Source organism: Pyxicephalus adspersus, chromosome Z (genome assembly GCF_032062135.1).
Source record: "Pyxicephalus adspersus chromosome Z, UCB_Pads_2.0, whole genome shotgun sequence".
NCBI classification, from domain to species: Eukaryota; Metazoa; Chordata; class Amphibia; order Anura; family Pyxicephalidae; genus Pyxicephalus; species Pyxicephalus adspersus.
Window position 1 is genome coordinate 60,658,508 of NC_092871.1, and position 22,917 is coordinate 60,681,424.

The 22,917-nt window shown below is 41.9% G+C and overlaps 1 protein-coding gene across 9 annotated transcripts in view; it reads right to left on the reverse strand.

Moving 5' to 3' along the window:
• Nucleotides 1–5,246: 5,246 nt before the first annotated feature.
• ST6GALNAC4 (ST6 N-acetylgalactosaminide alpha-2,6-sialyltransferase 4) overlaps nucleotides 5,247–22,917 on the reverse strand; it is a 32,807-nt gene continuing 15,136 nt past the window's right edge. For 8 of the 9 annotated variants that reach the window (XM_072429681.1, XM_072429689.1, XM_072429686.1 and 5 more), the window contains one exon: nucleotides 5,247–6,965. In XM_072429681.1, the coding sequence (XP_072285782.1) occupies nucleotides 6,779–6,965 (187 nt within the window). In that variant the 3' untranslated portion in view covers nucleotides 5,247–6,778. The remainder of the gene's footprint in view (nucleotides 6,966–22,917) is intronic. The other variant, XR_011923263.1, reaches the window with a different exon arrangement.

Here is a 22,917-nt window from a genome sequence, read left to right on the forward strand (position 1 = left end):
TCTTACCGGTCCCGCTGGTATAGGAGATGGCACCTGACGCTGGAGAGGGAGATCGACGCTGGAGGACGACGCTGGAACAGGGACCCGATGCCGGAACACGGACCCGACGCTGGATGAGCGCAGCGGGACCAGGTAAGTGGGATTTTAATATAGACGAAAAGGTACGGGGTTATCGACAGTTGCAAATATTTTTTGCACGAAAAAGTACGGGGTTAGCGGTTGGGAGGTTAAAGAACCAGAATCTGCACTTTATTTTATGATTTTTTTCTGGATAACAATACTTATGCTGTGTAAAGGGCTGTACCCACATGAGCAGGATGCTGGACTTGCTACAAGCATTTGCAAGTGTTATTTTTTCCTTCTAAATGGGGAACCAAAAAATAAAAGGTAAATGAGAACCAGCATCTGCACATTTGACAGCTCACATCAGTAAGCATTACTAGCTCACTTGCTCCCCCATTCATTTTGCGGACTACTAAAATTACCGGCTCCTGACTGCACATGAGCGGAGAGCTGGGTGTCAATCAAAGGGGGAGAAACCTCATCCATAGTGACGTCATTGTGACATAACCCCAGGGACACAACCCACCTACTTTCCTGAACCTGGGACTTGTACAGGGGGCTTGGGCCGCGGCTCTCGCAGGTGCGCCCCGCCAGCTTCTGGTGGCTGAAGGGGTGGGGGTGAGGTGAAGCTGACCAAATACCTTATACAGCTGTTGCTGAAAAAATGTCCCCATGATACCACAATAGTAGGACAAAAAGTGGTGCAAATCTCTTGGAGAGGACACAGACAACAAAAACGAGTTATAAGGGTCTTACCATTTTACAACTAAATCTATGTAAAAGAAATTCAGAACCATATTAAACAAAACATCCAAACATTTTATTGCAAAATAAAAGTAACACAAAAATATTTTTGCATCATCCACAGGTAAAAAAGGCACAATAATTTCTATCACATGTCTAATACGGAAATCTGGTGACTGAGAAGCACATAAAAAGGAATAAAAAAAAAATGTTCTTAACAGAAGCCTAACAAATTAAAACAATTCGAAACATTTAAAATAATGAACTAATAGTATAGCCAAAGTTGGTATTTCAGGTTTAGGTGCATGTCATCTAGTCTAGTCTAATTTTTCTAGGTTTCCAGGAATACTGCAGCAAGGTCATTTCACATGTGTCCCCAGCTCTACCCACCTCAAACTCCCTGGATTGGTTTCATAATGCCTTAGTGCAGTCGAAGGAGCTGCAGAATTCAGAGAACGGACATCATAACTAGAGTCCAAGGGATATATAGAAGCCACTGGGGTGTCTAAAACCACTGGCATCCATCCACAACTGAAATTGTGGACCCTGGTTGAACTAACCATTTAAAACAGGGATTTTCTTTCAGCCACCATTATAAAAAGTGACATAAAGCTAGACTAAAATAGTGCTTATAGTATTGATAACATACAGTCTTGCTTGGATAAATGCCTACTTTAATGGAGCTGTTTGCAAAGGGTTAAAGTTAAATGGCAGCTCACTGTTTTCCCAGTACACCAATTAGACATTCAGTCCTCTGTGCCCATACAAACAGAAGATAGTCAGGCACTGGCATTTAGCATACAGGGCAGTGGGGTACAAGTCTACCACTTTACAAATATAGTGGATATCAAGGCAGGTACTGAGCTACTGCAAAGAGGCCTTTGGGAGCAACATCAACAGCCAAGCTATAGAAGCATTGAAACAGCCAGCTATAGAAGCATTTTCTTCATCTTCCAATGTTTACACAGTTCAACATTTTTTTTTTTCACTAGCCAAGGATTTTTTAATATATTTAGTGTATTGGTCTGCTGAATTCAGAAATGACATCAAGTCCTTTGAATTGTATTTAATGTACAGCGCTGCGTAATATGTTGGCGCTATATAAATCCTGTTTAATAATAATAATAATAATAATTGGTTCTAGTTCTTGTGATACAGGAATCGGAATAGACAACTTTACCAACAACAAATGTTAACCTAATGTTAAATGTTATCCACACTAATGTTTTGCATTTTATACTATATAATAGATGTGGCATTATTTTCATGAAACTTTCATTTGCCTTTTATTGATACATTTTCTTTTTTTACAGAAATATGAGCTTTTCAAGAAGAAGTTGTTTAAATGACCCTAATGTATTTTGCTACATTTGTGGTGAATATTCTCAGCAAAAACAGAGAAGAAAAATTACAGAATTTGTGAAACAAGCATATCTTGCATATTTTGGTGTGTCTGTCGTTGGAAAATGGAAAACTGAAAAGTGTACCTATGGTATGGCGAGAGCCCAAAAATCATCATAATGATTGTTATTTTTGTGCTGTGAATGTAAAAGGTTTCAATCCTTACAAAAAAAACAAGTGCAAGTACTCTAATTTGGAATCCGCAAGACGACCTGTGCCGCATGGTGCTGATGTTTCCATACCAGTTTTCAGTACACTCCCTGATATTTCTGTATCTGACATGGATGATATACAGGGTTTGGAGAGTAATCCAGGAATTAGCAGTGGAAGTGAATATGAAGGAAGTGTTTCATCAAACCAGCAGTTCTCCCAAGAAGAGTTCATTGATTTAATATGTGACCTAAGTCTGTCAAAACAAGCATCTGAACTTTTAGCATCAAGGCTAAAAGAAAAGAACTGTCTGAGACGGGAATTTAAAATAACAGTTTTATAGGACAAGAGAGGTGATACTCCTACCATATTTCAGTGGAGATGGAGACTTTGTGTACTGTTGTAACATCCCTGGACTACTAGCCCATATGGGAGTACCAGACTACCGAACAAAGGACTGACGGCTTTTCATAGACAGTTCCACTTGAAGTTTAAAATCTGTTTTACTGCTTAATGGCAACTGCTATGCATCAATTCCAAATGGCCACTCAACAAAACTTAAAGAAGAATATGAAAACATCAAAATTGTCTTACAAAAGCTTTGGTATTATGAACACCAATGGTTCATATATATTTATTTTAAAATGTTGAACTTCCTACTTGGACAGCAAGTGGATACACAAAGTACCCATGTTTCATCTGCTTGTGGGATAGTAGAGCAAAGCAGGATCACTGGAAAAAAGTGACATGGCCTCCAAGGGAAAACATGAAAAAATGTGCAGTGAACATCATTAATGAGCTAATGTGTGACAAAGAAAAAATCATTCTCCCTCCACTACAGATAAAGTTGGGATTATTGAAGCAATTTGTTAGAGCTCTGAACAAGGACGGTGATTGCTTCCAATACATTTATAGAATCTTCCCTGGATTGAGTACTGAAAAATTAAACGAAGGAATTTTTGATGGACCCCAGATTCGGAAACTGATAAATGATTCAAATTTCACAAGTTACATGACTAATATTGAAGCTTCGGCCTGGCACAGGTATGTCATGGTTGTCATGAACTTCTTGGGTAACCATAAAGCACAAAATTATGATGAACTGGTACAAAACTTGCACTTAAACTTTAAACATTTGTGTGCTACTATGAGCATGAAGCTACGTTATCTCCATAGCCATTTGCAAACATGAAAACCTTGAAAACTTTTGAAAAATTTGGCACACATGAAAACTCCAGAAAACCTTGGCAATTTCAACGAGGAACAAGGGGAGAGGTTCCATCAAGATATAAAGGTGATGGAAGAAAGGTATCAGGGCAGATGTGATAGACACATGATGGCAGACTACTGCTGGAGCCTTTAACATGATTGTCCTGATCATCAGCATAAAAGGAAATCATAGAAATGGAGTTTTTCAATGATTTCTTTGTGATTAGTTCTGCAAATATACTGAATACAGAAAATATTGACAATAAGTATTTCAAAAATGTATTTTTGTAGACGTAGGCATATCTAGTTTAATTTTGTGTAATTTTCATGTTTCATTAGTTTTCCATGAGATTATTATTGAGGTCATTATTTCAAAAACTAAGCCAATCTAGCAAAACCAATACCATATTTAGAATCTGTGCATTAAACATAACCTAAAATGACTTTAATCTGTTTGGCAAGAAAATGTTTGTTGACCAGTGTAGTCAGAAATGTACCAGTAGAATAATAATCTTAAGTCTTGTAATGGTAATAAATATTTTTTGATAATAAAAGAACACTACTGAAAAGCACAAAAACGTTATGGGAGTAATGGCCATGGATGACAATGTTTTATCCATTGCCATTGCTCCTATAACATTGCAGGCTGAGAAATCCTAGGAGTACTGGTGATCGGAGGTGTTCATGGGAGACTATAACATTTTTTTTTTATTATTTTAATACTAATAAGGTTTATTTAAATACTTTAAAGGCAAGCAGTGTCCTTATGCTTTCTGACTTCTTGTACTGATTTACTCTCAGTACTTTATCTCCCTCCCCCCCCATCCCCCGCTATCTTTTTTTGAGTTTGCGGTTCTGTGTTTGCACTGGAAATGAATGACTGCTGGAAGTCACTGCTAGCAAGTAGGGGTTAAACTGCTGGAAGCAATCCTGGTAAAGGAAAGGGAGGGGGTAGGGGCTGAGCTGGCCTAAAAAAGATAACACATAAAAACACTATAGCTACCACTTAGGAAGAAATAATGGAGAGGAAACATGATTTTTTTAACTTGTCTTTCAAACATTCTCCAAAAAATAGTCAACTAATGTGTGTTTGACAGATTCACGTACATGAAATACTGATTCCTCTGTGTGATTGTCATTTTACTCCTACAGAGTTTGCACTGATGAAATAAAAAAATGTTTTAAATAAAAATCAAAGGCTCGCTAAAGTATTTTGTCTCTCTACTTGGCTCCTGGCATTAGTTTAACCCTGCTGCTTACTGGTAATAATCATTATGTCATGGAGTGTAGAGGAGAAATAATAATACAAAATATCTGATAAAAGCTCCTTGGAAAGGTAGGGAATGTGCCAGGAGAGCCATTTTGTGACTGATGTGAGAGAGAACTCTCAACTTTTAAGCTGAGTTGCAAAGTTCATTCAGTCACCAATCACCCAGTCACCAATTAGGGCATGGCAAAGGAAACTTGGCACAAAACTTAAACACAGCAAAGCAGCAACATGAACAATGCTTAAACCCTTTGCCTAAAACTTCTTTAAAAAAAAAAAAAAAAAAACTTGAGATGTTCTCCTTTAAGAACGAGTGATGCATTGCCCCTGATTCATCAAGCATAATCGGATTATCGGTCGCGCATTCGTATTAGCGATCCGGAATCGTACGCGGTCGCGCTATTCAGTGAAGGCTGGAATCCGGCTGGTAGTGAGGCGAGTGTACGCGCATACTCGAGTCCGGACCGCGGTAATCCGCGATCGATGGCCGCGCGTACTTTCGCGCTTCCAGCGAGCGCGGATTTCATTGATGAATCAGGGGCATTGTGTTGTATTGAATAAATACATCAAATTTATGGTACCTGAATGAATTTCCTCCTGCATAAAATAAAAAAAAATAATAAAACAAGGAAAACATAGCACTCACACACAGATACAAACCCAGACAATTTTAAAGAGCAGTAATAGTAAAAACCTGTGAAAAAAAATTAAATGATAAGCATTTAAAGATTTGAAAAGCTTATAATTAAATGAAAGAACTTGTAAGAACAGAAGAATAGTGCAGATAACAGACTCTGATCCTTTTTAACAAAATTTCTGCAGAAATACATTCTTGCTTAGGCCCCCTACAGACGTCTGACATACATCAGACAATTGGGATCCTTTCCAGTGACAGATGGATGAACGAGCACTGTACACACAGCACCGTTCTGTTCAATAGAGAGGTGTGGGAAGGTGACCCTTCATAGAAGTGCACAGCAGTCATTTCTGATCCGCCATTTATCAATTTGCTGTTTGGGACCACTGTACACGTCAGATTTTCACCTGAGACGAAACCATTCGTCTTGAGCAACATTAACTTTAGGTCCATGCCTGAGGACCAATTGTGTCTCAAGAAACAACCCCCTCTCATTAGTCACTTCTGTTACCGATATTAAACATTCAGTTTTAGAGATTCTGCTGCTAGCTAATGATGACCAGTAACAGAATTGGAAGTATGACAAGACCCCTTTTAAAAGCCCAACTCTAGCTAAAATGTTTAAATCTAATTCAAATGGGCCCGAAGACTAAAACGACCATAATGTTAGTTGGCATTTCAGCTGCATTTTATATATCTTCTGGATGCTTTATAAAACAGTTCAATGATGCTTTCCATGCATTGTTTTTTTCTGCAAGGTGGAGGGAAGATAAGGAAACAGCCTTGAGGGTGCCCATATGCTGAACACCTTCAAAGTGTTTAAAACACATCTGTGGCACCATCAACTAGAATGGAGCTGTTTGAACAGCAAGCATTGCAAGTTGTAACAACTGCCAAACATTGAAGGATCAAAAAAAGGTTGTTATTTATGCCCTTGTGAATGAGGCCTTTGTAGTTAGGCAGCATAAGCACGTTCAATTTTTTGTTGGCCAACCAAGATGAAATTATGTTACTTATTAACATATTAACACCATTAAATATAAAATTGTCCCTTGGCCAAACCTGCTGTCATGTTTATGTGCCTCCATTTACTTTATCTGCTCCTCACTCAACAATTGTTAGCCAGCAAACTTGACAAGCAGCTTCAGAATACAAAAAATGAAAGTGGACATAATACAGAATGGCATTTTTACTTCTTTTTGAGGTGTCAGAATTTTCCAGTCCTTTCCGTACTTTGTTGACATAGTACGTACGTGTGGTAAAATGGCTGTGCTTCATCAGTTCACATTGGAAGGGGAATCCTGACCTCAAGCTGTCCATGAGGGGTGCATAAAATGGATGTGTTTTTTTTGGGCCCAGCGGGAGAAGACGACTTTCTCTGTGATGAAACGGTGAGCACCTCGTGTAGCCCTTTCGTGCATCAGGTATGTGGTACATTCGTCCAGCCTGCCCTTCTCATAGTAGTGGTAAGGCACCTTAGGGTTTGAGTGATCCCTGAAAGAACACAAGATTTATTACAACCCAAAAAGAAAGTTGCATTCTCACATTTTCACATTAAACACAAGATTTATTACAACCCAAGAAGAAAGAAAAAAATTTTACAGCCTGCCAGTCCTTAGAAAGTTGCATTCCCACAATATCACAGTAAGCATTTATCACTTTTCCTGTTATAGGGTAACAACAGTCACCCACTGTACTATATCTATGAAATAGCAATATTGTCACAGGGAGGGTCAGGAGATTGATAGGACTACAGAAAAACTAATCTCCCCAACATAGGAGATTAGTGTGGATGTGAATGGATTTCTTCAATGTCATTTGCTATTTGCTAGCAAATTCTTTGAAACCTGTACCAGATCCATCCCAGGTTTGCTGGATCACCCAGCTTAACTGGTGAAAGTGTATTCTCTCCAGCCTTGGAGAGCTTTAATAAATCAAGACCAGAGTGTCAGCGCTCGCTGGAAGGACATCCGTGCTTTCACTGACACCACACCCATGGGCGTAACTACAACGCCCTTGGGGAGGGTGATTGAGCTAGCTCTATTGACATTGGTGTTACATGCCTGCTTGGTACGTCATCATGCTGGGAGAGCCAGACGTGCCAGCCATGACGTGCACCCGCCTCGTGGTTATAGGGCGGGTCAGGAACCCTCTCCCAGCGTTGCAAAATCCAATACAGACACAAGCAGCGCTTTCAGCTCGTCTCTGTCATCCCAGAGGATTTTCTCGATTAGGTAAAATATGAATTGGATTATTCAATTACATTTCATACCAACTAGTATGAATAGATTATTCTACAGTGTACCTCGTTTCTGTTTATCTTCCTGTTACCACAGAGAGAATGAATTGGATCCATGATCCCTCTCTCTCCCTTGTACTTGTTCCACTGGTAAGCTGTGGAGGCAGCCCCAATTGAAAGTGCATACTTCTCCAAAATAAGGTAAATATCGAATTCATTTTAAAACATGTAATAACTTTGCTTTAAGTAGAGATTTATGCTTGATGAGATGAGAGAAGAGGGAAGATAAATATATATATGATGAGTCTAAATGTTTAATTGAATTGTCCAACAATCCTGCTATCAAACACAGGTTTACTTTACAACAGATATATATTTACACCTAGATAACCATATCAATAGGGAACAGCTACTACTCAAAATACCATAGAAGACCTACCTCAAGTTTCTGTATCACGGAGAATGTAAGTTATGATAATCTTTTTAGTAAACCTTGTTGAACACCATATTAATAAAAGGGACAATATTGAGAACAAGAGGATATATCATGACTAAATAGACAACATATTTTCTGTAATTTATAATCATGCTCCTACTATTTATCATTGACCTATATATCTCATGTTTACTATATATATCCAATTTCTGTGCAATTTACTTAAATATTCATTCCAGCTAAAGTCTTTCATTTATATGTATGCAATTATTCTCAGTCAATCATGACAGTATGCTAATATCTGTCTATACTTTGATGAATGTATTTAGATTGTATGCAAACCTATACAAAAAGCACACAGCTACCCCTGAAGAAGCCTACAAAAGGCGAAACGCATCAGGCAAAAATGGCTGTGTGAAAAACAATTGGCTCCCACTGATGCTTCTTGCACATACGGTTTGCAGTAATTTCTATCTGTAAAAAATTTCTTAGGGTTGGCAAATATCCTATTAAAGGGATAACACATATCATAATTTTGTTCTCCCACTGACTCTTACCTTAAGCCCCCCCCCACCTTTTTTTCAAATTTAAAGTTGCTAAAGCAACTGAATCTTTCAAACTCCCTCATTATTGAAGGTATGGAGATATGTAGGGAGGTGATATATAAAAAAAAGTCATCTGCCAATAAGGAAAGTTTATAGTGGCAAGCACCTAACTGCATACCTTGTATATTTGGATTCTGTCTCAATGCGACTGCTAAATGTTCCATGACTAATGCCTATAGGAGTGGGGATAGGGGACAACCCTGTCTGGTTCAATTGTGTATTGGAAAGGATTCAAAAAGGGAACTATCAACCCCTATTATAGCTCGAGGTGCAGCGTATAACGCTAAAAAACAAGCTAACATTGCAGGATCCATTCCAATTTGGCGCAAAGCTTGGTGCATGAAATTCCAATTTACTCTAACAAATGCTTTTTCAGCATCTACTGACAGGAAGCACATGGGGATTTTAAATTGTTTGGCAGTCTGGGACAAAAGTATTGTTTTGATTGTGTTGTCCCTTACTTCTCTACCATAAATGAATTCTACCTGATCTAAGAATTAGGGTGGGCCTATACGGGGAGATTGTTTGCAATCAATTTAGAGAAAATTTTCGCATCCACATTAACTAGTGAGATTGGTCTATAATTAGAACAAAGTAAATGGTCTTTTCCAGGTTTGGCAAGGACCGTTTTGTGTGCTTCCAAGCTTTGCGCCAAGAAGGGAGTGTCATATAGAGGAGAAGACCCTCCTTAAAAAAGGTACACGGTTTGATGGGTGTAATTTGTAAAATTACACTCTGGGCCTGTCTGGGCTTGGGCTTTTGCCTGTAGGTGTGGTTCTAGATGCTGACGCCACTTCCTCCTCTGTAAAAGGTGCTTCTAGCCCAGCCAGGATATCTGCATCTAAAGCTGCGTACACACGTGCAATTTTTGTCGTTGGAAAGGATCTTTCACGATCCTTTCAAACGACAAAAGACTACACGATGCATGAACGATGCTGTACATACAGCACCGTTCTGCTCTTTGGAGAGGGGAGGGGGAGAACGACGGAGCGGCACCCTGCTGCGTGCTCTCCCCCTTCCCTTGCATTAGGATTGCTCGTCGTTCATCGTTCAGAACGACACCGACTGTACACACGCCAGATTCTCGCCCGATATCTGGCCGATGCCGATTATCGGGCGAGAAAAATCTGACGTGTGTACGCAGCTTAATTCTGTTACACATGTGTCGTCTGTAAGTTATATAGAGGTTCTTATAGTATTGTTGAAATACCTGTAAAATGTTACGAGGTATGGAAGTGGTATCCAACCGTAGATTGTGTATAGTTGGTATGCAGGTATAATGTGGAGCCCTCTGGCCAAGAGCCTGCCGCACTTATTGCCATATTATTACGACATCCTATGATATTTGTCCCTGTACTTTTGGTGAGTCATGTCATATAGTTGTAGGAGGTGTTTCCTTGCTTCAGTCAGTTCCAAAAAAAGTCAGAGGCCATGTCCTGTTTGTGTAAGTACTCCAGGGATCTAATTTTTTTCCGATATAGCAACAATATCCTGCGCTCCAATCTTTTTAGGCGCGCACCATGTTGTGACAAAACCCCACGGAGAACCGCCTCCCATTGGGAGAAGAACCTCCCATTGATTTGGGAGAGAAATGGTATCTGACACATGATCTTTGAAAAAATGTGATATAGTGTCCACCGTGGCACATGCACAAACAGAATTTTGAAAAAGGGATTATTGCATTTACATGTCCACTCCCTGGGACCTGCCATCAGCACCTGAATAGTAACTGACACAGAAGCATCATCAGACCAAGGGCAGCTGTCTATGGAAGATACAGGACTCCAATCCAAAATGCCTTAGCTCACAAAGATGTAATCTATACGAGAATAAGTGTGCTGTGAGTTGGGGTAAAAATTGAAGTCCTTGTCTATAGGGTATAGAGAATGCCATATGTCCAATAGGTGGAGGTCATGGAGTTAGTTTTTAAATGTACAGCATTTGGGATAAGGGATTAGGGTTTTGCCTGAGGAGGAGTCCACAGTGCGCAATTAAAATCTCCCCCAATCATAAGGGTTCCTTCAGAAAACTCCCTCAACAGATGTAAATACTCAGCAGCTGCCACAGTAGGTTGAAGATTGGGTGCATAAATAGATGCAATTGTAATATTGTGTATTGTCCCACAGGTAAAACTTAACAATTAAGTGTCTGTCCTGTGGGTCTTGGCATGTGTCCAGTACTTGAATTGGGAGGGTTTTGTGAAATACAATAGAAACTCCCTAAGTTTTTGCGTCTGGGTTTGAGCTATGTACTCAAGTTATGTAGTATGGGTTTTGAATAGAAGAAAAATGATGGGTCTGAAAGTGTGTGGTAATAAAATATGTACCTTGCCTGGGGGGTCGTGGCTACGAAATAGCGCCATGAGCTGGATATTCACTGAGCTCCGCACACACCTCGGCCAAATCAGCTGATTTATCCGGGTCACCGCTACCATTTGAGCGCCCGCACGAATGTCTAAGCAGAAAAAGCAGAAGGGCACTGGCAGGTCTCCTGGACGCACAAGCCTCTTGAAGTTTTTCCCCTCTGACATACCGGCTGCAGAAGGAAAGAGAGATTTAAGATGGCGTCGCCGCTCCACTCAGAAGGCAGCCACGAGGCATCTGACAGTGCAACAGACGCGACCAGAGCCCTGTGCCTCACACAAAGCCTTGCTCCCTCCTCTCCTACCCCCTCTTCTACCTCCTCCTTGGCTCCCTCCTGCTCTCCAGCGCGATCCTCTGACACCACACTCCCTCCACACCAGCTACTCCAGGATCTGCAAGCCCTGTTACAGCTCTTTAAAGCAGACATGGATACTCTAGCAACTTGGATAGAGAGCTCCCTGAGCAGAGAAGTATAGGCACTTCATCACCAGGTCAAGACAGTGGATGCCAAGGTGTCCACTCTGGAGTCCTCTACCTCCCAATTCTCTTCAAGGATTGCAGCACTGGAGCAATCCCACCAGCATGTAAGGTCAGTTGTTTCTTCTTTAACCCTTCACCTGGATGACCTAGAAAATAGGTAATGTAGGAATAACTTGTTGTTGGGTTGTAAAGGTTGCGAGGTATACCTGAAGCCACGACAGGTCCCAATCTTGACAGTACTGCAGTTGCCATATTTAATACCCTATTAGGCTGACAAGCTGCTGAGAACATTGATTTAGACTGTGTTCATAGAGAAGGCACAAGGAGAGGTATGCAGAATGATCACCCAAGAGATGTCCTGTGTAGGGTCCACGTCTTCAAGTTGAAGAAGCAGATCATTCAGAGAGCTTGGCGGAGTTGGCCTTTAGACTTTGATGGGGCTAGCATCCAAATTTTTCCAGATTTTTCTTCTCGCACAGTCCAAATAAGGTGTATGCTGAAGCTATTACTTGATGGGTGTATCCATTCCATGTGATTGTGACCAAGAATGAAGCTACCTTTTAGCTTCATGAACTATCACAATTACCTCTTTTTTTGCCTTTTTGGGATCGGATCCTATCACTGTTTCTGATTGGCTGGATGCTGTAAATGATCTCTCGGGAATGCCCCGCAAAATGCAAGCACCCCACCCAAACAGGCACAGATTGTGCCCTTCAACACCTCGCTCTCCACGATGGAATACCATGTCCACCCATGAACTGTAACTGTCTATACAATAAAGTGGATGTGCAGACGGTTGTGCCTGGCTTGGCTCACCCAGAGGTGGACACCCTCTATTTTTGTCAACGGTCCCAGTGCTCGTTTGTGGGTTTTTCCCCGACAACAGTTGTTTTTAACATGACTTTCTTTTATGCTATGTTTTTAGACCCGCGTACAGTATGACCCTTAAATCCTCTGAGCAGCACTCATCTTGGTGCTCCATGAGTAGACTGTGCTCCCGCTCCTTTTCAATTGCATTTTTGCTAGCACATATTGTTTGTATATTGTCATTTATTTTGTTTGATGCTGTTTGTGGATCCCAACAAGCTTTTTAAACTGTTACAAATATGAAGCTCTGTATTTCCCGGGGTCTGTTTTCCATTATGATATTATACTTGTGATACTTTTCAGTTGGAAACGCCCTACAACCTTAACTTAGGAATTTATTGTTGTTACTCCTTTGTTGTTCCCCATATTGTATTAGATTTTTCCACACATACACTTGGTGCTCCCCGTTGCAAATTATGACACCTTATTACATTTATATTTAGCTGCAGGTGTGCCAGCGGCTCTGTTCGCCATTGCCTACACTTCCCCCCACGAGAGGCCGGAGCAACGGAGTCCTAGTGGTACTCCTTAGTCTAGGAGCCTTGAGCTCCTCTACTTTTATGTTTTGTACGTTAGTTGTCCCCTTTTACCCCCCTCCCCCCAATTCCCTCACTCTCCAGGCCCTAGACTGGGTCTCCTACCCCTGGTTTCTACCGAGCCTCTTCCTGACTTTTTCCCCTCCCCACCCTTTTTCCGTAACAGTCCTGAGCACCAAGCCATTGCAAGATGTCGATTACAGTCACATCATTGAAAACTAGGGGCTTGAACTCACCCACTAAACTCTCAGTATTGTTGAATGTTCCCATGAAATCCAGGTGTAACGTAGCTTTTTTGCAGGAGACACATTTCCGCCACGATAAAGTCCCTATCATGCGCAACAAGGGCTTTCAATTTAGTTACCACAGTACCTCACCCAACTCCACATCTAAGGGAGTCAGCATTTTGATAGATGGTTCACTGCCATGGTCCCTTTCCATGTTAAGATCTGATCCTGAAGGTCGTTTTCTCATTCAGGGCAAGATAGCTGAGCAACTGTACACCTTGGTAAATGTTTACCTACCTAATACCAACCGTTTATACTATAACAGGTACTTAAAATGTTGTCCGAACTCGAAGTGGGTTCTGTTGTTTTTGGTGGAGATTTCAATGTAACACTCTCTCCATCATTGGATGTCTCCAAGGGTCGTTCCCATTTTCCTTACTCCCTTCATAAGAGGCTTAAATCGTTGCTGCATGATAATCAATTGGTAGACATCTGGCGCATACAACACCCTGGGACAAGAGATTACATTTTCTATTCCCCAGTTCACGATACCTACTCAATTTTTTTTTTGGTATCCCATAGCGCCATACCACGGGTCACTGACTCAAACATAGGTTCTATACCCTTTTCTGATAATGCCCCAGTCTCTACTGTGGTCTCCACAGGGAAGAATAATGTCCCTAAATTTAACTCATGGAGACTTAACGAATCATTATTCGAGGCTCTAGAATTATCTGATAAGATAGAGAGGGAAATCAGCACTTTTTTCTCATGTAATGAGGGGTCCACAGACAACCCCTTTCATGTCTGGGAAGCTCAGAAATGCTTCATCAGTGGAATGTTTATTTAACAGGGTAGAAAGTTAAAGAAAGCCAGGTCAGAAGGCCTTTAAACCTTACTCCATGAATTGCATCAATTGGAGATGGTACACAAACGGCTTCATACTGTGGATCTAGATGGCCCAAATACATTACAAGCGTACCCAAATTAACTCCCTTCACAGGGAAAAAGCCAAAGCTCAACTGAACAAGTGCAAATGTTTGTATTATGAGCACACCAATCATTGTGGTAAAGCTCTGGCGCAAGCATTAAAATCTAAAAAGGCAGCTATGTTCATCCCAAGTATTAAGACCCCTGCGGGTACAGTTGTCCACTCTACTGGCGACATCGCTCAAGTATTTCATGACTTTTACAGTAAATTGTATAACCTGAAATCAAAGCAGGGTGATTTAACCTCTTCTGATAAGTCTGAGAAAATTTGTGACTACCTCAGAGCCTCGGACTTTCCAATGCTTCCAACGGAAACTGTTGAACTATTAGACAAACCGATCACATTGCAGTCAGCAGTTAGACACACAAGCTCAGGAACGGCGCCTGGCCCAGATGGCCTTACTATAGCATAATATAATAAGTTCCTCCCTATCCTTGGTCCACAACTGGTCTTTGCTCTAAACGCTTTATCCCATGGTCTCCCCAAGACACATTGGCTGCCCTCTGTGTTATTAAAACCTGATAAAGACCCTCAACTCCGTGCTCGGCCAATATCACTGCTTAAATGTGACTTTTTGCCAAGTTGTATTATCCACCCTGATCAGAGTGGTTTTCTACCCATGCGGGAGGCCAGAGAAAATACTTGACCATGCCCACACTCATAAATCCCCACTTTTGCTCCTTTCCATGGAAGCAGAAAAAGCATTTGATAGAGTGGATTGGACTTTTCTCCACACTACCTTAACACATTTAGGTTTACCAACAAAGTTACTACAATGGATCGGAGCCCTGTACTCTTCACCCACTGCTAGAGTGAGGATAAACAGTGAACTTTCACACCCAGTTACTATCACGAAGGGGACCCGACAGGGGTACCCCTTGTCTCCCCTGCTCTTTGTCCTCACCCTTGAACCCTTTTTACAGCTTGTGCGATCTAGCCCCAACATGAAGGGAATGTGGATCGGCCAGAGCGAACATAAAGTGGCGGCCTTTGCCGACAATTTATTTTATTAGTCACCTCGCTACCAAATCTTTTATTGGAACTGCATAAATTTGCTGATCTCTCAAAATTAACTTGCAGAAGTCAGAGGCTCTGAGCATCACCCTTCCACAATCCACTAAGGAGGTGTTGATTGATATTTGGGCACCCAGATCCTCGCACATTTGTCGCATATTATTGAGCTCAATTTTCTGCCGTTGCTCAACCATTTCAAGAAGGACCTTCAAAAATGGAGACTGAAGACTTTTACCTGGTTTGGGAGGAGCAATGTGTTAAAAATGAATGTAATGCCTAGATTGCTGTGTGTTCCACAGGCCCTCCCAATCCATGTTCCAAATCACATCCTACATAAATTCTGTTCAGAATTTATAACATTTATTTGGCATCCCGGAACCCCACGGATAGGAATAAAGGTTCTGAGACTCCCCAAGGCTAAGGGAGGAGTGGTGTTCCCAGATCCCATCCTGTACCATCAGGCAGTACATCTGTCCAGACTACTGGACTGGGACACCAATGGTTGCTCCAAATTATGGTTTAGATTAGAGGACACTTATTCATCAGTTCCCTGGCCTGGGCCCCAACTGTGGTTACATCCTCCATGCTTAGGCATCTATTGATTGGTGAGATTCTTAAGGTAGTCTACAAATTCTTTGCCTCCTTGAAAATAACTACCTACCCATTTCCTTTTTTCTCCAATCCTGGGGAATCTGGAGTTTCCCGCTATGCTCGATTTACCGGCTCTGATGTGACAAAGGTGTCTTTAGGGCTTTACATTTCATCAAGAATGGAGAATGGGTCCACTTACCTACATTTCAAATAGATTAGGAGCTGCTTCCTCTGCCCCCTGGCATATCTTACAGCTCTCGTATGTACTTCAGTCCCTTCCAAGGCCAGGTAACTTTACCCGATATTTATTACCCATAAAATCCCTATGTGCCACCACTTTCTGAGGGACACACTTTCCTATGCCTACCAAGAGCTACTGGGAGCCCCCACCCCTGAATTCCCGACTTTTGTGACCAAATGGGAAACGAAACTGAACATGCATTTTACAGATGAGCAGAGGGATATGATGCTTCATTTTTGCCACTAGGCCTCTATCTGTAACAGATACAGATACTACAAGTTGGCCAACCAACGTTACAGGATGCCCGTTAAACTTGCCAAGCTCTTCCCACAGACAGATAATATTTGTTGGAGATGCGGCTCTACCCCAGGCACGCTACTACATATTTTCTGGGACTTCCCCAATTTAAAATCTTTTTGGGCCTCGGTAACAGACGTCACTCTCCAACCCACAGAGGTAGACATTAGAAACAAACCTGAGCTAGAATTACCGGTACTTAATTCTTCCCAGAGGGTTTTAGCCGGTTGCTTCGCCCAGCTGCTGTAAATACCCTTCCCACCTCTCCTCGGCAGCTCTCATCCTCTGCAAGTCTCATTCTCTGCATGGATCTCAGTGAGGCTGCTCTGTGATCAGCTGTCATCCATTCAGAGGATTGCTGGTGTCAATGAGAGGTGAGCACCCAGTTCAACCTTCATGTGAATGAGACACAGGCAGCCCCGCCCGCATCTAATAGCACGTCTAAAAGCCTGCGGTTTTTTCTCAGTCTGGTCTCCCCGCTCTGTGTCCTCCTGACTCACCCACTCATGCCTCATAAACAGAAGACGCCAGGTGCCTCCAGAGCTCAAAAAAATCGCAGCCTCAGGCAGTTTTTTCCTCCGGCTGCTGACTCTCCTGCAGCGGCTGGGAATTCCAAGATGGCGCCGCAGCATGCCTCAACACACAGAGACGCTGAGTCTGAGGAGGATGCCTCAGCTGCTTCTCCTGAGCCTCCCTGCAGTGTGGATCGACGCTACCCAGGGATACATTGGCAGCACACATTTCCTTAATTCTTAAACCTGATAAGTACCCCAACTCGCTAGTTATAGGCCAATTTCACTATTGAACTTTGACATTAAGCTTTTTAGCAGCATTTTGGCAAACACCTGACGCCTCTGATCCAAACTATTATACACTCAGATCAGAGAGGTGTCCTACCAGGACGGGAGGCTAGAGACAATACGGTTAGAACGCTGAATTTAATCAATTATATTCATTAACGTAAATTTCAACCGCTATTGCTAGCAGCGGAAAGCCTTTGACCGTGTTGACTGGGGATTTTTGAATTGTACTCTGGTACATATTGGCCTACTCCCTGCCTTGGTGACCTGGATTGGGTCTTTATATTCTACCCCTACAGCACAGGTTAAAGTGAATGGCTTAATATCCAGGCCTTTCTCCATTAGTATTGGCACATGACAGGGGTGCCCCTTGTCTCCTCTCTTGTTTATACTGGTCCTGGAACCTTTTCTGAGGCAGGTTAGAGCAAACCCAAGTATTCATGGGATTGAAGTGCATGATCAAGTTCATAAAGTGGCGGCCTGATGATGCTGATGATCTCCTTTTTTTTGTCTCCTCGCCTAGGGTCTCTTTGCCCAATTTACTGCATGAGATTAATAGATACTCAGTGTTGTCCAAATATAAAATCTTTATACCTGCAGAAATCAGAGGCATTTTCCATTACATTAGCCAATAGGTTAGTGGACTCCCTGACACAGTTTTTTCCTTTTAAATGGGCAAAATCAGACATCACATATTTTGGTACCATGATCCCTAGGGACTTGTCATCGATGGTTAATCTGAACTTTTGCCCTTAATAAACATGGTGAGAAGGGACCTGCAGCGGTGGAAACAACATGCATTTTCCTGGTTCGGTAGATGTAACATTTTGAAAATTAATATTATGCCGCGATTGTTATATTTACTTCAAACCCTCCCGGTTTATGTCCCACAACAAGTACTTTGCAAGTTTAGGCAGGAGTTTCTCTGCTTTGTCTGGGGGGGTGACAGCCCTCGCATTGGGCGAAGGATCTTGCGGTTACCTAAAGTGCGTGGAGGTATTGCCTTTCCTGATCCTCTGTTGTACCATCAAGCAACACATGTGGGGCGATTAATAGACTGGTGCAGAAACGGAGACCACAAACCATGGGTGAGACTTGAGGGAGCCATTGCTGATATCCCGTTAGCAGGGGCTGTATGGTCCCCACCAGATGCACTGGCATCTCCCATTCTCAAGCTACCGTTGATAGGAACAACCCTTCGTGTCGTGCAGAAACATTTCGGAGTCTCTGGTGTGAGTACTTACCCTTCTCAATTGTCTCCTATTATGGGACACCCGGGGTTTCGCCCTGGCACAACGGACCCTGGGTTTCGCTTTTGGAGGGAGCAGGGAATTTTTAGAGCATCTCATTTTTTGAGGGGCACGGAATGGGTACCAATTTCCAATTTGACAGTTGCTCATGAGCTCCCAGAGTTGGGTATATGGCGCAGTTTACAGCTGCGCCATTTTCTCCGCTCTCTCCCACTGCCGTCCAGTATTGTGCGCTCTCTGTAACAGGTGGAAAAGGTGTGTGTAGCCCAGGGTCCTATTAGGGGGACTCTCGCTGGTGCTTACCAGTTGCTGTTGACAGACACCACCCCCTCAACTTTACCATTTTTACACAAATGGGAGGGTAACCTTAACACAACATTCTCCCCAAACAGCAGGAACGTCTCTTTTACACGGGTCATAAAACTGCTAATAGCAACTCCTATCAGGAACTGAACTATAAATTGCTCACACGGTGGTACAGAGTGCCAACAGTGTTAGCAAAAATGTATCCGGGAGTGGATGATAGATGCTGGCGTTGTGAAGCTGCTGCTGGCAGCCTGTTCCACATATTCTGGGAGTGCTCTATGTTGATCCCTTTCTGGTCAGGGGTGGCGGCGGTTATTGAAGAACTGACAGAGGTAGATATATGCAACAGCCTTAAGCTGGCCCTTTTACACTTGAATGACTGGTGTAAAAAGAAATACCATGCTTCTCTGCTTATACATCTTTTAAATGCTGCCAAAGCCTGTATCCCTGGCCTATGGAAACAGTCCTCTCCCCCCACTTTATCACAATGGTTTAGAAGGGTGAACGACATTATGACGATGGAAGATCTTATCAGCAGCCGGGATGGTAGATCGGATAAATTCCGTAAAACTGGTTTTATTGGATACAATATACCACTACCCAGGCGTAGCTTTCAGTCTACAGTGAGGCTGATAATGCTGATGATTTATTTTGAGTAACGAGGCTGTTCTTGAATTTATTGCTATGTGTTCCCTACCATATTATATTTGGCCATTATTCAGCCTGGCCTGCAATGCCATGCCCCTTTCCCTCCTCCCCCTCCCCTTCTTCCTCTATTTCGATTTCTATTTTTCTATTTCTCTTTTTTTGTTGTTTTTGTTTATAATCCGAAAAACTGCCTGTGTTCAGTCATACTGTTTTATCTGTTAATAATATGTTTCGTATGCGGAAGACGGTAACTATGTTGGTTATCTCTATGTTTAATGTTCAAAGCTTGTATGTATGACTGTACACTGAATAAAAAATTATAAAAAAAAAATATAAAAAGTTATGATAATTTAACTTTGGGGTTGCTGTTTCAGAGGAAAGTGTTTCTTCGAGTCCTAAATTGAAAATACAAATTGGGGACCCCGGGGCCACTAACATAGCAAGGTGCATTGGAAGTGGGCCCCTAAAAATATACCTACCTTTCACAAATCTTTACCTATGAAACACTGTCTGCTTCCTTTCTTTGAACCCTAATTTCTCTAAGATCAGGGGTACAAAACTGAAAATTTAGGAGCAAGTGGCGAGCATATTCTCCCCTTACAATCTCATTACTACAGCATCATTGGAACATAAACTCAGCCTATCAAAATGGGCTTTTCTGCTGTTACACATTCCTGTCCACCTAACTAACATTTTGAACTTCAATTTCCCTGGAATGGGGAGGTGTAAGAAACCAAAAATATGGGTACAAGTGGGGAACATCTGTACCTAACATCCCCTAAAACTTCATCACTATGGCATCACTAGTACATAAACTCTGCCCACTAAAATTTATTAAGTTTGAGGTACTGGAAGGGTACAGTCCTGTGTAACAAGGAAGCGCATTTTAAAGGACAGTTTTTTTTTAACGTTGTAATGATGCTATGGGGATGAGAGGTGATAGCCACAAGTGTCTCCCACCTATATTTGTGTTTCCTTGTACCTCTTCATTCTGGAGAAATTGGGGTTTGAGGTGGAGATGCAGACAGATATGTGTAACAGAGCAGGAGGCACATTTTGCTAGGTAAAGATTTATGTTCTCAAAACGCCATAGTAATTATATTTTAGAAAGGTTTAGCCACAAGTGTACCCCAATTGCACCTACAGTTTCAGTTTTCTATGCCTCCACGTGTACCTTAAAAAAGTCAATACAACCAACAGTTTAGGAGATCTGAAGGTTTGAACACAGCAAGTTGTTAGGCTGCAGAATATGACAAGCAGCCTTTACACTCACACAGCTATTACACTGTGCTGCCTATGATATCATTATATCATTACACACTGTAGATAAACTTCACAGTTTTTTTTTTTTTTTGTTTTTTTTTATAGAATATGGACAGTGATGAGAGGGGGTCACTGGCTGTCTTATCCCTATCTGATATCACATGCATGATGCTATTAAAGCATCAAAACATTTTTAACATTATATAAAACAGTGACATTCTCTTTATATAATGGAAAAATTTGTTTTTTACACTTTTTGGGGAGGACCTCTCCCCTTCAGTCTTTACTTCCATTTCGGTAAAGACCAAAGGGGAAATCTGCAGCATCTTGGGATATTTGTGTCACATATCCCAAGAGGCTGTGGCCTGCTCCTTCTGTGTATGCATCTTCAGAGGCTTTCTTTTAATGTAAACAAAAGTGTTTAATTTCATGCATGCGCAGTGCAAGGCAGCACTAGATGTACAAGTGAGCATTGGAGATAAGGTGGGAGCTGATCCAGCATAGGCCTGCTGGGCCAATTTTGTAAAAGGATCAAGTGAAAAAAAAATGTTTTCACTTTAACTAAAAATAGCCTCAGGAGCTCATCTGAAGTTAGGCTGAATTCACACTGGCAGTAAGGTTACATTTGTCCATACCTCATGCCAGGAACCACTGCCGCCTAAAAAACTGCTAGCTCTGAAAAGGCCAAGCACTCACTGCTTGTTACCAATCCTAGGTGCTTAGCAGTTGCCAGAAGTCACTCAGAAGAGGTAAATGTTTTTTGCTGCTAATGTGAACTAAGCCTAACTTGTTACACCACATCCATTATACTATTACACTACTCCAAAGGAATACACTCCTAAAACTTAGAACACTAGGAAGTTGGGTCACAATACATGGCATAGGACAGTTGTGGCAAAATACATAGAATGGAAAAATTGGATATACTAATGGGGCAGGCATTACACTGGGAGCACTAATTTTGCTGTGTTTTGCCACACCCCCTTTTTTACCACCCGGCTACAGCTTCCAACCACCCGGCTGAAAAAAATTTCTGGGGAGAACACTGCATTACTTCATGTTTCACATCTCTCGAGGCATCTTCTAAATGCTGCTAAGGCATGTATTCCAGCTTGCTGGAAGAGTACTTCCCCTCCAACTATGGATCAGTGGCTACGAAGGGTAGCTGACATTTACCATATGGAGGACTTGATCCCCACTGATTCCAAGAGAACTGAACAGTTTGCTCAGACATGGCCCCTGATTCATCAAGCAGAATCAGATTATCGCTCGCGCATACGTATTCGCGATCCGAAATCGTACGCCGTCGCGCTATTCAGCAACTGAAAAAGCTCGTGGCCGGAGCCGCGCATCTCCGGCAGCTTTACACTAGCGAGCCTGTATTAAAAGTCATTGTTCCCCTAAAAAATCATTCTTTCTAATGGCACACACATTACCCATAGCCCTAAAAAAAATGTTTGCGCTGTTTAAATGTTGACCTGTAAAGGACTGTAAATAAGCACAGAACAGAGAGCAGGTGCGCGCTAATTAATTGCTATGATCTCACCATTGAGCTTAACAGATCTTCCTTAATCGCGCAGCTGAAATCTAATCGCCTTAATTGGCAGATTCGCGCCCTTCTATTCATTATTATGAAGGCAGGAATCCGGCTGGCAGTGAGGCGAGTGTACACGCACACTCGAGTCCGGACCGCGGTAAACCACGATCGCTGGCCGCGCGTACTTTCGCGCTTCCAGCGAGCACGGATTTTATTGATGAATCAGGGGCATGGTATCACTGGATTCAGTTCTATACCTCTGTTGATTGCACTAGGGTAATACAACCCTCTCAAACTGACCAGCACACTTCACCCACGAATTGAATCTCACATCCGGGTACTAGTACTGTATTGATCGTGTGTACTTAATTGTGACTGTTTGGAAATCCACAGTCCCCCTCCCCTCCCCCGGCCCCATCTTTTCCTCCCTCATTTCTTTGTTATATAACAGTTTAAAATTAAGATACTGGGTCTCCTTTTCAGACTTGATTTTATTTCTGTTTTACTATGTTGTTCACATATTTCTGTTGTCAATTATGTAAATGCTGTTTGTTTTTCTTTATATTGCTCAGTTTTTGTCAATAAAAATGATTAAAAAAAAAAATTTGTACCTTGGCTTTATGCTGGCCATCAAGAAGTTGGGATCATTTCATTGGACTGGTGAGCCCTTTGGCGTTGAGGTTGCAGACCTTGTTAGAACTTTGGAACATGGTAAGTCAAAAGAAAAGAGATGGGAAGGGAAGTCCCAATCACCC